This window comes from Oncorhynchus keta, chromosome 28 (genome assembly GCF_023373465.1).
Source record: "Oncorhynchus keta strain PuntledgeMale-10-30-2019 chromosome 28, Oket_V2, whole genome shotgun sequence".
NCBI lineage: Eukaryota > Metazoa > Chordata > Actinopteri > Salmoniformes > Salmonidae > Oncorhynchus > Oncorhynchus keta.
Window position 1 is genome coordinate 75720516 of NC_068448.1, and position 18559 is coordinate 75739074.

Below are 18559 nucleotides of genomic sequence, written 5' to 3' on the forward strand. Positions count from 1 at the left end.
TAGTCCAACACTCTAACCACTAGGCTACGCTGCCGCCCACCAAGGCTACGCTGCCGCCCAATGATTGCGTCGTCTATGGACCTATTGGAGAGGTTAACAAATTGGAGTGGATCTAGTGTGTCAGGTAAGGTGGAGGTGATATGGTGCTTGACTAGTCTCTCAAAGTACTTAATGATGACAGAAGTGAGTGCTACGGGGCGATAGTCGTTTAGCTCAGTTACCTTAGCTCTCTTGGGAACAGGAACAATGGTGGCCCTCTTGAAGCATGTGGGTAAAGTCGAACGAGCACTAGATGGCGTGAGCGAGCAAGATGAAACATCAATCCGTGAGCTAACACTCGTGTAGAGAGAGAAGAAATGTGGCCGAGCGCAAATTAAACTTGTGACTGAGCGAGCAAAACTGCATTTCAGCAGTAAATAAATTTGAGGGCAGACATTTTTGTTCGCCTGAAGAAATCCTTACGACATGTCAAGTCTCAAATCACTGCACTCACAAGTATGCCACTTCCGGGTGTCTTTTGTCCGTCCCCCCACACCAAAAGCCATTTTGCTATCACAACTGCTTACTATAATTGCATAATGGGGAAATTCTAGCCAATGAACATAGCCTAAAGCAGTCTACTGAAACGCAATTGGTCAGGTTTTTGGACCAATCACGACTTGAATGCTCTCTAACTGGATTTTTGACCGTGAAAATGAAAAAGGGACTGTGAAAGGTGAACGATGGCTGAAAGAAAAGAGGTATGTTCGATAGTTTCAGTAGAGAAACTAGCTAACCAACTAGCTAGCTAATCAACCATGATTTCATGAAGTACGTAGTTATTTGGTCTTCTGTTATTAAAGCAGGATATTGATGAGGCAAGCTAGGTGAGCTAGGAAGCTAATGCTAGCTAACTATTGTTTATCTATGTAGTTTATCCAAAGCTGTTTCTATTATTGGTTAGAAAGATGGTTCTATACTGAATGTGATAGTCATTGCTAAACAATAGGGATGAAGTGGACATACAGTGGTCGCTCCACTAAAAGTGGTGTGATTATGCTGCGGGACTTAGAGATACTTTGTGTTTTAGTACGGTACCCTGCGTCACCACTTCAATGCTCCAGACCAGCGCAAGGGGGAGTTAGAGCACTGATTACGCTTTTGGGTCCTACTGTGTCTCTAACTGACAATGAACGGGCGACATAAACCTACATAGAAACTGATAATTGTGCACGACTTCAGTAATACTTACCAAAACTGTTGTTACACCAAGGCTTTTATTATTTTATTAGGATTATTTTTCTCTCACTGTCGTACTGTAGCCCACTCCCAACCGGTCAAGCTGTACAGAGCCTGGGTGGCGCAAAGGTCTAAAACAGTGTCAAGCTGTGTTGCTACAGATGCTGGTTCAATAACCGTGCCGGCCTCGACTGGGAGATGACTGTAGGGTTTTTGGTTTCTCTCCCTCTAAAAATATAAATAAATAACAAACAGGCTTTATTTACAAATGAGTAACAATATCTCACCCCATGTTCAAGAATGGCTAATTTTACATTATTTGAAAACAAAATAATCTCCAAAATATTTATATTTTTTAAACAAAGCGATTATTTTTTAATTTAGAATTATATAAAAGCCCTTTTGGAGATTCTCACAGATATAAACATGCCTTTCTCAGGACCTGTTTTTCACAGATAATTCGTAAAAATCCAAATAACTTCACATATCTTCATTGTAAAGGGATTAAAACATACATGTATGCTCATTTAGGTTTTTCTTAAAGCCAATCAGCAGTTGAAACAAAAGCATTCTCCTAGCTTGTTTCGTAAAAATCTGAGGGACGGGACTGGAGAAAATGTAAAATTCATAGACAGAGCTATAGATGCAAGGACTGACCATCGTGCCTCCTAAAACCCCATTGGGAGGAGACAACCCAAGGTTCCTCGCCGAAGACCTCCAAATGGGTTTTAAGAAGTATGCGAGAGGAAGTGAGGAGTTGAGCAGAGATTAATTGGGACAGGGCTCATGTCATTGTTTTAGGTGGAATTGGATGTTGAATGATACATTTATTCTGTTGGCACTTCTATTTTTACTCTTGTTCTCTTTCCACAGATGGCTCTGGCTTGCTGATAACATCTGATCAGATGAGACTCTGTGCGTGATTTGACTCCTCTATTACTGAATCTATTTATAAAACTTCCCATGTAAAATGATAAACAAGACAATGTAGACTATGGTAGCTCCCAATCAGACAATCACTATAATATTTAGTTAAATCTGTTTTCCAGCAGTGCAATGTTTGGTGAATGTATGTGCAATGTTTGGTGATTGCATGGTGTTTTGATCCTCAGTCCTCCTTTTGAATGCTGTGTGTACTGATTAAGTTCTAAAACAACCATCAGAGTCCATCCTCACCTCCTCCATCACTGCAACGGATTGTCTGGGCTGCTTAGCGGGTCCTGCACGACTCCAGGGCAAGGAAGCCTGCTGGAAAGATAGTGGCCAACCCCTTCCACACCCTCTTCCAAAGATTCCCCTCTCGCAAACTGTTCAGGTCAAGCATGACCAAAACCTCCCACCACCTGAACAGTTGTTTTCCCTGGTATCTCTGTATATTCAAATTGCTATAGATAAAATGCAATTGTGTTCGTTGTCCGTAGAGTATGCACGCCTCAAACCATAACCCCACCACCACGGGTCAACGCTGTTCACAACGTTGACATCAGCAAACTGCTCGCCATAAACGCTGCATTCCATCTGTCCGGTACTGTTGAAAACCTGGATTCATCCGCGAAGAGCACACGTGCAAGCGTGCCAGTGGCCATCGAAGGTAAACATTTGACCACTGAAGTCTGTTTTCGACGCAGAACTGCAGTCAGGTCAAACCCTGGTGAGATCGAAGTGCAGGCAGCTGAGTTTTCCCTGAGACAGTTTGTGCAGAAATTCTTTGGATGTGCAAACCCACAGTTTCATCAGATGTCCGGGTGGCTGGTCTCAGATAATCCCACAGGTGAAGAAGACGGATGTGGAGGTCCGGGGCTGGCATGGTGTTATGCGGTTGTGAGGCCGCAACATTGGAGGCGGCTTATGGTAGAGAAATTAACATTCAATCATATGACAACAGCTCTGCTGGACTTTCCTGCAGTCAGAAGGCCAATTGCAAAACTTGAGACATCTGTGGCATTGTGTTGTGTGACAAAACTGCACATTTGAAAGTGGCCTTTTATTGTTCCCAACATAAGATGCAACTGTGTAATGATAATCTCTGGCAGAGGAGTGCACCGAAAGGGCACTCTCATGTGACTCGGCCGAATATCGAACTCCCAAATCTCTGTGCAGACAATGACCACAAGGGCACTGAGTTGGTACACTACATCTACACTCAAAAGTATGCATGGTTACACATTGTATGCGGTGGTCCATACAGAAATGGTTCGTCGAGACTTCAGCATACTACAGTCATCAGCATTTCCAAAATAAAACACTGTAATAAATAACAGAAGAATATCTTCACTTTTCCTTATGCAAAACCATAGACTGAGTTGTGATGGACATTTTTATCATGTGAAGAGGCAGCCTTGAAAATGTTAATCTTGTCTCAGTGTCAAAAATTATCTTTGGTTCCTGCCTGTGCTTGGTAAAGGCATGGAAGGGGGGACATGACCTCCTCCTTAGGACCGTCTGGCAGAACGCCCAGAATATATTCTATAAGATAGGAAATGGTGCCAGACATGCCGGAACCAACCCTATGTAACGTGTCAGTAACCAGTTTATAAAGAATCATTTTCCATCTGACCTAAATTGATGAGACACGCCCAGACCAGGCCCTTACTGTGAGCTGCCTAGGAGGAGACATCCGCAAACAACTGAGGGACGGCAACTCATTTCAGTAAGTCAAATTAAATGAAATAAAAAGTATAAAAATTGAAAAAATAATTACCCAATAAAACATTAAAATGCTATTAACATTAAAATACTAGTACCAAATCAAGTAATAGCACGAAGTGAATGTGGATGTGAGTGTAGTGAATGTGAAAGTTGTGTGAGTGTGGACTTACTGAGTGACTGTGTGAAAGTGTGTGTGTTACAGAGTCAATTGCATTTATGGCTATGTAAGCTATTGATACTATGGATGCTGTAGGGACTGTCGCTATAGGGACCATAGATGCTATAGGGACTGTGATGCTCAGGGACTATAGATACTGTAGAGACTATGATGGCTGTAGAGACTATAGAGGAATCGCGGCGTTGATACATATGACAGAAAAAGGGCTACAGCTAGTCTTAGTTAAATAAAATAAATACATTATTAGAGACAAGAAACATTGCCATGCCCCGCTGACAGCTGTCTGTAGGCATTTATAAGAGAAATGTCTATGTGGTCTGGAGCCATTGATAATAGCAAAGGTGCTATTCAAAGATTCTATATGTATCGTGAAGATCCATAAGGTGCATAGGAAGTAACGACATGAGAATCGTTGAAGATGCACATGGGGTAATGGGGGAGATTACCAAGTATATGTGGGAATAGTACTAAGTGAATGTGGATGTGAAAGTTGTGTGATATGACATCTTAAACTGATTCAAATTTAGATATGACGTACTGAGTGAATGAGGAGGACTATCAGGGGACTATCTCCAGTATGAATGTGAGTGTCCAGTTCTGTACAAGCAGAGCCCCCCCCCCCATCTATAACGTTATCCAGGGGTTCCGTCCACCACCACCCATCTTAGTCTGGGAGAACTAATAATAATATGAGTGTTATTGAACACAGGGTGTTTTATATATATATATATATATATATATATATATATACATACATATATAGGAAGTAGCAGTTTATAGGCATTTTTGAATTGTCTATGTGGTCTGGGACCACTGTCTCTGGGAGGATATAACTGTTGAAGATACACACTGTGCATAGATGCACTTTGAGTGGATGTGGCTGTGAATACCGAAGTATAGTTATATAAATGAAAATAATGAATACCCCAACCAGCTCTACATATGTGTGAGCTGAGTTATGACTTTATACACCCTGCTATATTGAGGACAAAGAGTTAGCTGTCTAACAGACTCCCATTCTGGACCCATATAGCCGCTCCAGCAGACTCGCATTCTGAAAAGAAAACTCAGCCTCACCTGTATTCTTCATGCCCTTCTCTGAGGCACACCTGCTGTGTAAACAAAAACTAGGTTCACTTTGTCGCCTCCCGCTGCTGCCTTTGGACAGATATTATTCAGAATAGGCCTACTCTTCAGCACATTGATAAGAGAAACGAGAGAGGGAGATGAAGTGATTTACGAGCTGGTGCGGCCCGAGCCAAGGTCCTCTAATCATGAAACCCTGGATTTTACCCTAACACAAATGTTTAATCTGAATGAGGGAAGGCAGGAAGGAGAGAAGGAAGAAGAGCGAGCGAGAGCGACAGAGGGGGAGAAAAGGAGACAGAAGAGCAAGAGGAAGGGAGGGGAAAGAAGAACTAATGTTGAATCAGAGACCAGAATCACACCGATGTGACAGTTGACTCTAGTGTGTACCATCAGCGGACGGTGGCCACTGGCGGGGAACGTAATGTTGTAATAATGTCTCCAGTAAACATGTGAGAGACATGGCAACACACCTACTATAAAAACACTGATGGCTTGAGAGAAGAAACAGCGATCCGGGTATCTGCAAAAGTCACACACACACACACACGCACACGCACACACACACGCACAAAATTTGGCGACGAGCAATTTCACTGACAGTGGGAGAGAAAGGACAGTGATCGGGACATTAGGGTTGATATCAGGGAGCCGCCATATCATCCTCTGAACGTTCACAACAAAAGGTTAGGCTGCAGTAGGGCTGAGCAATGGACCAGGCTGTTGTGTGTGTATATGAAGGTGTGAGAGTGAACGGGATCAGTGTCAGACCAACACTTCCTCTCCAACTGATGGCCACGTTTTCCTCAAATGCCTCAAAAAAAGCCCTTCATTGCGTTACCACTGTACGTAACCCAGCCGCATTCCATCCTCCACTTCATCATTCGCTGCCGCGGCTACGGCGCGGTACGTCCCCGAACATCACACTCGGCGTGGCTGGAGGCATTAAATCCAGATGGGTAGAATGATTAGCGCTACGGCGGGGTGGATGCAAATGCAAATCCAACACTTATTCCAGGCCTCAGAAATGCGCTGCGCTATCTATAATTGGTTCCTGCTCAGTGAACTCTTGCCTGGCCCCTTAGGGAGAACCTGAATCTTTTTAAACCCCCAAGCACAAAGCTCTGGCGTTTGGCTGTGGGCGAGGGGAATCCCTTCTGGAGCATACAGTCAGAGGCCTGTGCATTAATCAGGAGCCCCTGATGATCTGCCCTCTAACCAGGGCTGGGACTTTAAGACCTACTCCCCCTTTACCCATAGACACCATTGGACAGCAAACAACTTGGAGGTATGATCTGATTCACCCACTGTGTCCTCATGTAAATACTGAACACCGGTGCTTCCAGTAGACATAGTACTCTGGTCTGTATATGATGGTTTGTGTAGTTTCACTCTGATAGCACAGCAGCTACATACTATACTACTATCATTTTTGACAGTACAGCTGGAAACAGAGAGGGAGACAGTAGGGGCATAGACAGAGGGTGGCATATGTGGTCCACAGTCAGGAGCTTAAAGGCAAGAGGAAGAGGACAAATGTTAATTTCTTCTATTACCTACATGACATCTCTCTTCAGAGGCACACACTCATTCCATTACCTACATGACATCTCTCTTCAGAGGTGCACACTCATTCCATTACCTACATGTCATCTCTCTTCAGAGGATCACACTCATTCCATTACCTACATGACATCTCTCTTCAGAGGATCACACTCATTCCATTACCTACATGACATCTCTCTTCAGAGGCACACACTCATTCCATTACCTACATGACATCTCTCTTCAGAGGATCACACTCATTCCATTACATCTCTCTTCAGAGGATCACACTCATTCCATTACCTACATGTCATCTCTCTTCAGAGGCACACACTCATTCCATTACCTACATGACATCTCTCTTCAGAGGTGCACACTCATTCCATTACCTACATGTCATCTCTCTTCAGAGGATCACACTCATTCCATTACCTACATGACATCTCTCTTCAGAGGATCACACTCATTCCATTACCTACATGACATCTCTCTTCAGAGGTACACACTCATTCCATTACCTACATGTCATCTCTCTTCAGAGGATCACACTCATTCCATTACCTACATGACATCTCTCTTCAGAGGATCACACTCATTCCATTACCTACATGACATCTCTCTTCAGAGGCACACACTCATTCCATTACCTACATGACATCTCTCTTCAGAGGATCACACTCATTCCATTACCTACATGACATCTCTCTTCAGAGGATCACACTCATTCCATTACCTACATGTCATCTCTCTTCAGAGGATCACACTCATTCCATTACCTACATGTCATCTCTCTTCAGAGGATCACACTCATTCCATTACCTACATGTCATCTCTCTTCAGAGGATCACACTCATTCCATTACCTACATGACATCTCTCTTCAGAGGATCACACTCATTCCATTACCTACATGACATCTCTCTTCAGAGGATCACACTCATTCCATTACCTACATGTCATCTCTCTTCAGAGGATCACACTCATTCCATTACCTACATGACATCTCTCTTCAGAGGATCACACTCATTCCATTACCTACATGTCATCTCTCTTCAGAGGATCACACTCATTCCATTATCTACATGACATCTCTCTTCAGAGGATCACACTCATTCCATTACCTACATGTCATCTCTCTTCAGAGGATCACACTCATTCCATTACCTACATGTCATCTCTCTTCAGAGGATCACACTCATTCCATTACCTACATGACATCTCTCTTCAGAGGATCACACTCATTCCATTACCTACATGTCATCTCTCTTCATAGGATCACACTCATTCCATTACCTACATGTCATCTCTCTTCAGAGGATCACACTCATTCCATTACCTACATGTCATCTCTCTTCAGAGGATCACACTCATTCCATTACCTACATGTCATCTCTCTTCAGAGGATCACACTCATTCCATTACCTACATGACATCTCTCTTCAGAGGATCACACTCATTCCATTACCTACATGTCATCTCTCTTCAGAGGATCACACTCATTCCATTACCTACATGTCATCTCTCTTCAGAGGCACACACTCATTCCATTACATCTCTCTTCAGAGGATCACACTCATTCCATTACCTACATGTCATCTCTCTTCAGAGGATCACACTCATTCCATTACCTACATGTCATCTCTCTTCAGAGGATCACACTCATTCCATTACCTACATGACATCTCTCTTCAGAGGATTACACTCATTCCATTACCTACATGTCATCTCTCTTCAGAGGATCACACTCATTCCATTACCTACATGACATCTCTCTTCAGAGGATCACACTCATTCCATTACCTACATGACATCTCTCTTCAGAGGATCCTACTCATTCCATTACCTACATGTCATCTCTCTTCAGAGGATCACACTCATTCCATTACCTACATGTCATCTCTCTTCAGAGGATCACACTCATTCCATTACCTACATGTCATCTCTCTTCAGAGGATCACACTCATTCCATTACCTACATGTCATCTCTCTTCAGAGGATCACACTCATTCCATTACCTACATGTCATCTCTCTTCAGAGGATCACACTCATTCCATTACCTACATGACATCTCTCTTCAGAGGCACACACTCATTCCATTACCTACATGACATCTCTCTTCAGAGGATCACACTCATTCCATTACCTACATGTCATCTCTCTTCAGAGGCACACACTCATTCCATTACCTACATGTCATCTCTCTTCAGAGGATCACACTCATTCCATTACCTACATGTCATCTCTCTTCAGAGGATCACACTCATTCCATTACCTACATGTCATCTCTCTTCAGAGGATCACACTCATTCCATTACCTACATGTCATCTCTCTTCAGAGGATCACACTCATTCCATTACCTACATGACATCTCTCTTCAGAGGATCACACTCATTCCATTACCTACATGTCATCTCTCTTCAGAGGATCACACTCATTCCATTACCTACATGACATCTCTCTTCAGAGGATCACACTCATTCCATTACCTACATGACATCTCTCTTCAGAGGATCACACTCATTCCATTACCTACATGTCATCTCTCTTCAGAGGATCACACTCATTCCATTACCTACATGTCATCTCTCTTCAGAGGATCACACTCATTCCATTACCTACATGTCATCTCTCTTCAGAGGATCACACTCATTCCATTACCTACATGTCATCTCTCTTCAGAGGATCACACTCATTCCATTACCTACATGACATCTCTCTTCAGAGGATCACACTCATTCCATTACCTACATGTCATCTCTCTTCAGAGGATCACACTCATTCCATTACCTACATGACATCTCTCTTCAGAGGATTACACTCATTCCATTACCTACATGTCATCTCTCTTCAGAGGATCACACTCATTCCATTACCTACATGACATCTCTCTTCAGAGGATCACACTCATTCCATTACCTACATGACATCTCTCTTCAGAGGATCCTACTCATTCCATTACCTACATGTCATCTCTCTTCAGAGGATCACACTCATTCCATTACCTACATGACATCTCTCTTCAGAGGATCACACTCATTCCATTACCTACATGTCATCTCTCTTCAGAGGATCACACTCTAATTTTATTGAACAATGGCCGACACCGGTAGTTACCAGCGAGGGAGAATGGATGGGTAGCTTAAAGCTGCAACATGTAACTTTTTTGGGGCGATCAAATTCACGTAGAAAATATATACAGTTATAACAGTAGAGGTGTGTGGGAAAAATCATTGGGGAAGCCAAGTTTCCACCCCCAAAAGCCACATTACAATGTATGTGTTGCTAACCTGTTAATTCATATGCCTTGCGACCGTGACAAAACGACTGTGTGACAAAACGACTGTGGCAGAATACAATGAAGCACACCTGTTTTTATCACAAAACCGGATAGCGAACCTCTGTCCAGTCAAGTCCACAAAGCATATTGCATGTACATTAACAGACAAGTTACATGAATTACAGCATGGAAAAGCAAGTGAATGTTTCCGACATTTTCAGACGACTAAACCGCTATTGATTTAGAACCACGGAGAGTTTTACCGCCAAGTCGTAAAAGAAAACAGGAGCTGCCTCCACTATTTTAACATCTAAATCACCTCTGCTTATTCTAATACAGTGACAACTAAAATATGCCAAAAACAAATGTAGTTCAAATCAACATAAGCTAAACATGTGTCTGTCCATGGTTCTGATTTCTGTGTGCGCGCGTGCGTATTCATAGGCAACATTAGGCTTTTACACCTAGCTACATATTTAACTTACATCCTCTCAGACCAGGGGCCCAACAATGTATGAATTAATGGTTGGATCAGAATCTCCGTTATAATCATTAGCCAGTACGGAGAATTAAGAAGAAAAAAAAAACAAGTCCAAATCCCTATCTCCATCATGGCTAATTTAAGAAAAAAAGGCAAATTTTAGCTCCAAAGTTTAGCTCAACACTGAATGGCACATTTATTATTTAAAAAAAATTAAAAATCAAGGGAGTCCAGATGCTTGCTGGCTAAACTTGCCTTCAATGCTACAGGCAGAAAAACATTAGTCGTTCAGACCAGACAGATGGGCTACATGTAGAAAGAGGGGGGCGCTATTCCGTTCGCTCGGATGCTTTCTCCTGTGAGCTACATTCAGCCTCTTGTGACATGAAGGAAAATTATGAAAATGCTGAAAGATACATAATTACTTTTTGGGGGGGCTGGCTTCCCTTGGCATCCATGAATACACACCACTGCGTTATAGAATACACACCACTGCGTTATAGAATACACACCACTGCGTTATAGATCTGTCATTCTAATTGAAAGCAAGTCTAAGAGCATTAGATCTGTTCTATGTTCCGTATTTCTATATTTCCCAATTTTAAGTTTAGTTTTTGGGGTCTTTTATTTTGTTTTGTACACCAGTTTCTAACAGCTGGAAATACAATATTTTTTGCTTATGGAATATAGATTTCAGAGGTTTAGATGGTACAATGATTCGCACACACGCACACACACGCACGCACACTAAATTGTAAAGTGTTTTGTCTGTAACGTCTTTGTCGTTACAGTACGCATGTCAGACCCCAGTAAGACTAGCGGTCTCCATTGGCGTCGGCTAACGGGGATCCTAATAAATCAAAACCAACACTTGTGCTTGTTTTGTCGCATAAACTGAAACTAGGCGAACTATTAAGAGTTTTAACAACCGGGAAAAATGGCAGAGCGATTTCTGCATAGTACAGCTTTAACCGGAGGAGATGGGGTCTGAATTAAAGGCCCCCGGTCAGAGGGAAGGGAAACGCAAGATTGCTTAGAATGCTGGACTGTGACATTAACAGGTGAAATGGCCACAGCCTCACACATATGCATGGAAAGCCTTGACAAAAGACATTTGTGTTGACTCAGATGAGATGGATTGCCTCAGACACTATGGTTACTCTGAATAGAAATGTTAAATCAAACAAAATGACTGTTATTCATAAGACCCCACCATTTGGCGGTATGTAGCTTGTTCCCGATCACAATATCATAAAATCGGCCATGTACAGTACAATACATACTGTGGCAGATGGTACTTACATAAAGTAGATGGGGTATCCGCCTTCAAAATACCAGCAGTACTTTTTGGCCTCTATGCACTGCAAGAGGGAGAGGAAGAAAGTAAGTCCATGCTCTTTACATAATGAAATAAAACAAATAGTCCCTCCTGCCCCACCCACAGTGAATACTATGACCTGACATTGGACAGACCAGCTCTCCCACAGTGCAGACTGTATGACCTGACATCGGTTTCAGGCCTACATTTACCAAGTCTCGTTATTTCAGGCTTCAACCAGGTTGTTTAATAACCTCCATTCTCCGTCAAGTTAGCGCTAGACGAATCGGCATATGCTCTGGGCTTCACTGTTGAAGAGATGATTTTCTCTACCTACAGAGAATTGGATAAGAATTTGAGACAGTCTTGCGATAAAGAGCGTACCAACAAACCATTTCAGAGCGGCATGCCATCTGCCTGCATCCCATTACACCAGGATTCGTTCATCCCGGGCAGGAGTTGTTTCTTAATCAATACGCCTTGCGGCAACACTACGCAGCTGCCTCCAACCGCCCTCTATCAAAATGCTGACTGAGGCAGTCTCTGTAAAGCGTAAGGCATATTTCAGTTTTATAGCCCTCATAAGATGTGCTTTGTAGCTTAGTAGTGCGCTCTCCATCCTTTCTACACAAAGCAAGGAGCGATAAAAAAAAAAATAGGCAAGATGTGGAAAAGGAGGATCCGTCCTGGGAGTGTTATGCACAAGGCCAGGCATAACCTCCAGGGCTTTATGCGCAAGTAATGATTTTCATTAAAAAAAATTAGGCACCATGTTGAAGCTTTGAAAGATAAATGAAACCGCTCTGTTCACATATGAAAAACACGTTGGTTATAATACAGCACGGAAACTGGTATGCTTTGCAGTGTCAAGATGATCCGTTTGCGAATGAACAACCTTTATGGGTCTGTTGACCCATGCAAATATTCTTGCCGTTTTAAATCATACATACAGCTTCTCTCTGGCAGCCCTGGCTTTATGCAACACACAATACAGTCCTCCCGCCAAAGCCTCACTGCCGACTCAGTGATATGACAGATGTAGTGTAAACAGCATAGTGGATCATACGGTGTTGTCTAAATAGAAACAAAAGGATGCCCCTTTGCTCGTCAATGTAACTGAAATCCACTGGCCTCCAACATAAAGGCTATAAAGTCAGACACGGGCTACATCTTAGTAGTCTGTAGCTGGCTCAGAGTAGGTGACCATGATGCCCTACTGCTCTCACCTGCCCATGTAACAGTATAACTTTAGACCGTCCCCTCGCCCATACCCGGGCGCGAACCAGGGACTCTCTGCACACATCAACAACAGTCACCCTCGAAGCATCGTTACCCATCGCTCCACAAAAGCCGCGGCCCTTGCAGAGCAAGGGGAACTACTACTTCAAGGTCTCAGAGCAAGTGACGTAACCGATTGAAACGCTATTTAGCGCACACCGCTAACTAAGCTAGCCGTTTCACATCCGTTACACCCAGTTGTGGAAAAAAGTCAGACTATTGAGGTGCACCCACATACATCTCTCAACGAGGTGAGAGATTAACTATAGAAGACATTGAAGCCTGGCTCATCTTTGGAGAGCTGTGGGTGGAGAGGCTTTTATAGAGAAGTGAAAATGGCTGCCAAAGGACTGGCCGGATGGATGGCAGGCTGAGGTGACATTTCATCCCAGGAGCATCCAGGAATCCCCTTTGTGGTTTGTGCCATGTGTTTTTCCCCCACAATGTGTGGCCACTGAGCGCACAACGGATGTGGGTTCTACCCAATGAGTTATACCCACACACACGATGAGTGACAAGGAGCTCTGTTTTGGAGCCCCCATGCCTCCCTTTTGGTACACCCCACCACACATTTGTTTTTGCCATGTTTATTCTATTAGACACCTTAATGCATATATGTTTTATTATGAGCCAATATAGTCCTTGAAAAATTTAATTTACATTTTTTAAATTTTAAATACTGTAGGATTCCATTCATTCCTATGGAAGACTGCTTCTTCTGAGGAGTGATGGCTTCAAAGCCTCTCATTGGCCAATACATAGTGTCGGCAATACAGGGTTTATACACACACACACACACCAAAAAAAATACAAACGCAATTTCAACAATTTTACTGAGTTACAGCTCATAAGAAAATCAGTCAATTTAAATTAATTAAATAGGCCCAAAACTATGGATTTCACATGACTGGGAATACAGATATGCATCTGTTGGTCACAGATACCTTAAAAAAGGTAAGGGTGTGGATCAGAATACTAGTCAGTATCTGGTGTGACCACCATTTGCCTCATGCAGCGTGACATCTGTTGATTGTGACATGTGGAATGTTGTCCCACTCCTCTTCAATGGCTGTGCGAAGCTCCCGGATATAGGCGGGAACTGGAACACATTGATCCAGAGCATCTCAAACATGCTCAATGGGAGACATGTCTGGCGTGTATGCAGGCCATGGAAGAACTGGGACATTTTCAGCTTCCAGGAATTGTGTAAAGATCCTTGCGACATGGGGCCATGCATCATCATGCTGAAACATGATTTGAAGGCAGTGGATGAATGGCACAACAATGGCCCTCAGGATCTCGTCACGGTACCTCTATGCATTCAAATTACCGTCAATAAAATGCAATTGTGTTTGTTGTCCATAGCTTATGCCTGCCCATACCATCACCTCACCACTGGTCACTGTTCAAAACGTTGCCATCAGCAAACCGCTTGCCCACACTACGCCATACACACTGTCTGCCAACTGCCCGGTACAGGTTGAAACCAGGACTTATCTGTGAATAGCACACTTCTCCAGCGTGCCAGTGGCCATCGAAGGTGAGCATTATTCCACTGAACTGCAGTCAGGTCAAGACCCTGGTGATGACGACGAACACGCCCATGAGCTTCCTTAAGGCGGTTTGACAATTTGTTCAGAAATTATTTGGTTGTGCAAATCCCACAGTTTCATCAGCTGGTATCATCAGATGATCCCACGGTTTCATCAGTTTGTACGGGCAGCTGGTATCATCAGATGATCCCACAGTTTCATCAGTTTGTTCGGGCAGCTGGTATCATCAGATGATCCCACAGTTTCATCAGTTTGTTCGGGCAGCTGGTATCATCAGATGATCCCACAGTTTCATCAGTTTGTTCGGGCAGCTGGTATCATCAGATGATCCCACAGTTTCATCAGTTTGTTCGGGCAGCTGGTATCATCAGATGATCCCACAGTTTCATCAGTTTGTATGGGCAGCTGGTATCATCAGATGATCCCACAGTTTCATCAGTTTGTATGGGCAGCTGGTATCATCAGATGATCCCACAGTTTCATCCGTTTGTACGGGCAGCTGGTATCATCAGATGATCCCACAGGTGAAGAAGGTGGACGTGGAGGTCCTGGGCTGGCATGGTTATTTATACGTGGTCTTCGGTTGCGAGGCCGGGTTGGACATACATACCAAATTCTCTAAAACGACATTGGATGCGGCTTATGGTAGAGAAATTAACATTAAATTATCTGGAAACAGCTCCAGTGGACATTCCTGCAGTCAGCATGCCAATTGCACGCTCCCTCAAAACATCTATAGCATTGTGTTGAGTGACAGAACTAGACATTTTAGTGGCATTTTATTGTCCTCGGCACAAGGTGCACCTGTGTAATGATCATGCTGTTTAATCATCTTCTTGATCTGCCACACCTGTCAGGCGGATGGATTATCTTGGCAAAGGAAAAATGCTCACTAACAGGGATATTATTTAGAAGTAAACAGCTGGAGGCAGGGCTTTCTCCTATAGAGCTCCGTTTTTATGGAATGGTCTGCCTACCCATGTGAGAGACGAAGACTCGGTCGCAACCTTTAAGTCTTTACTGAAGACTCATCTCTTCAGTGGGTCGGTCATATGATTGAGTGTAGTCTGGCCCAGGAGTCTGAAGGTGAACGGAAAGGCTTTGGAGCAACGAACCCCCCTTGCTGTCTCTGCCTGGCCGGTTCCCCTCTCCACTGGGATTCTCTGACTCTAACCCTATTACAGGGGCTGAGTCACTGGATTACTGGTGCTCTTCCATGCCGTCCCTGGGAGGGATGCGTCACTTGAGTGGGTTGTGTCACTGACGTGATCTTCCTGTCTGGGTTGGCCCCCCCCCTGGGTTGTGCCGTGGCGGAGATCTTTGTGGGCTATACTCGGCCTTGTCTCAGGATGGTACGTTGGTGGTTGAAGATATCCCTCTAGTGGTGTGGGGGCTGTACTTTGGCAAAGTGGGTGGGGTTAAATCCTTCCTGTTTGGCCCTGTCCGGGGGTATCATCGGATGGGGCCACTGTGTCTCCTGACCCCTCCTGTCTCAGCCTCCAGTATTTATGCTGCAGTATTTTGTGTCGGAGGGCTAGGGTCAGTTTGTTATATCTGGAGTACTCCTCCTGTCTTATCCAGTGTCCTTTGTGAATTTAAGTATGCTCTCTCTAATTCTCTCTTTCTCTCTCTCAGAGGACCTGAGCCCTAGTACTTTGCCTCAGGATTACCTGGAATGATGACTCCTTGCTGCTATGGAACGCTGACCTGTTCACCGGACGTGCTACCTGTCCCAGACCTGCTGTTTTCAACTCTCTAGAGACAGCAGGAACGGTAGAGATACTCTTAATGATCGGCTATGAAAAGCCAACTGACATTTACTCCTGAGGTGCTGACTTGCTGCACCCTCGACAACTACTGTGATTATTATTATTTGACCCTGCTGGTCATTTATAAACATTTGAACATCTTGGCCATGTTCTGTTATAATCTCCACCCGGCACAGCCAGAAGAGGACTGGCCACCCCTCATAGCTTGGTTCCTCTAGGTTTCTTCCTAGGTTTTGGCCTTTCTAGGGAGTTTTTCCTAGCCACTGTGCTTCTACACCTGCATTTCTTGCTGTTTGGGGTTTTAGGCTGGGTTACTGTACAGCACTTTGAGATATCAGCTGATGTACGAAGGGCTATATAAATACATTTGATTTTAAATTTAATTTGATATAAACAAAATCGTGCTCAAAACTTGAGCGAACACTACACTAACCCACACAACCACACTACACATCCCTACCCAAGCTTAAGGTGCTTAAAGTACTTGAATTTGGCACTCTCAAATATGTTTATGAAAAATATTAGAAAATTAATTTCCAGGCAGACAACCAAGTTCCATTTTCCCACGAGTTTCGCGCTCTGCTTGCCAGGCGAGCTCGCTCATTCCACCCACACTCCCACTCAGCCAGGCGTAAGGCTGGGCGGTATACCGTATTTGATGATGCAGGTGACCGGTTTTGGTTTTACTTTACATTTATACCTGTATTTGAATGTTTGGTTTGTCAAATGTGATACACCATGTGTAATGTCAATATTTATTGTTTACTTCGCTACTTGAGACATCGCTCTCCACTCTTTCTCTCCGTGACACTTTCCACAAAGACCTAGCCACGCCCCCTGTTACACTTGCGTTCAGTCTGCATGGTCAATGCAGCACATGCAACAATACTGATGACAACAATGCTGTTTTCACTTTGCTTTGTAATATAAATCCACTAGCGTTCTATAATGACACTATTAGTTTGTGTTTCTTACATCAGCTAGGTTTGTCTTTTCTTAGCATGTTGCCCTAAATCTTGTGAGATGCTAATTGTTAGCCGCTAATGCTAATAGCTAGCTAGCTCATAAAATGTACTGATACTGCCTGATAAAGCAGTGATAGCTTCGACCTAAAAATCAGCATGTTGGTTGTGCAACAGTATCTTCTAAATCAAAGAGGAATATGCAAAGCAAGAATATGTTAGCTACATGAAAATGAGAAAACATGCAATGTAGTTAAGTGTTTCCTAGGGGACCCTATAAGCTTATCAACACTTTAGTTCCTACCCTGTCACAATAACTCCTCCCCTGGCATTTTAATTCATTGTATTCTCAAACACTGTATTCAAAGTGCCCACTATTATATTCTAACTATAGAATAGTCATTATATTTCCATGATTCCAACAGTTTTGCTCTCATTTGAGAGTCAAATCACAATTGTAACATTTGGTTCAAAATAAGTCCTATATTATGTGCCCATATCGTGCAGCCCTACGTGGCAGTGTGGAAATTCTCTCTACTGAGCAGTGGTGTAAAAATACTTTCAAGTACTACAAAAGTATTGAAAGTATTTTTACTTAAGTCATATTTTTTTGGTATCTGTACTTTACTATTTTATTTTTGACAACTAGTACTTCACTACATTCCTAAATAAAATACTGTACTTTTTACTCCATAGATTTTCCCTGACACCTAAAAGTAGTCGTTACATTTTGAATGCTTAGCAGGGCAGGAAAATGTTCCAATTCACCAAGAGAACATCCCTGGTCATCCTTACTGTCTCTGATCTGGAATACTCACCAAACACACACACTTTGTTTGTAAATTGTCTGAGTGTTGGAGTATTCCCCTGGTTATCCGTAAATAAAAATAAACAAGAAAATGGTGCCATCTGGTTTGATTAATAAGGAATTTGAAATTATTTGCACTCTTGATACTTAAGTACATTTGAACAATTACATTTAATTTTGGTTGGACATATTGCCCAGCCCTAGCCAGGCGGGTACAGAACTGACTGATTAGGCGCCGCCAAACATCAATTCGATACCTAAAATGCAAATGGCGGTAAGGAACATTTTCAGGATCTTTTATTTCAGCTCATAAAACATGGGACAAACACTTTACGTGTTGCGTAGATCACTGGTTCTACCGCTTAACGACTCTAGGATGTTTCCTAGCTCTCACCACCAGAGAAGGGGGACAGTCAATGAAGGTTGGGACTAGGGC

General features: G+C 43.2%; 1 protein-coding gene across 1 annotated transcript in view; it reads right to left on the bottom strand.

Moving 5' to 3' along the window:
* LOC118372497 (vesicular, overexpressed in cancer, prosurvival protein 1-like) overlaps window positions 1–18559 on the bottom strand; it is a 72321-nt gene that overhangs the window by 42328 nt on the left and 11434 nt on the right. Inside the window, exon 2 of the mRNA XM_052484002.1 lies at window positions 11738–11796. Coding sequence (XP_052339962.1) covers window positions 11738–11796 — 59 coding nt within the window. The remainder of the gene's footprint in view (window positions 1–11737; window positions 11797–18559) is intronic.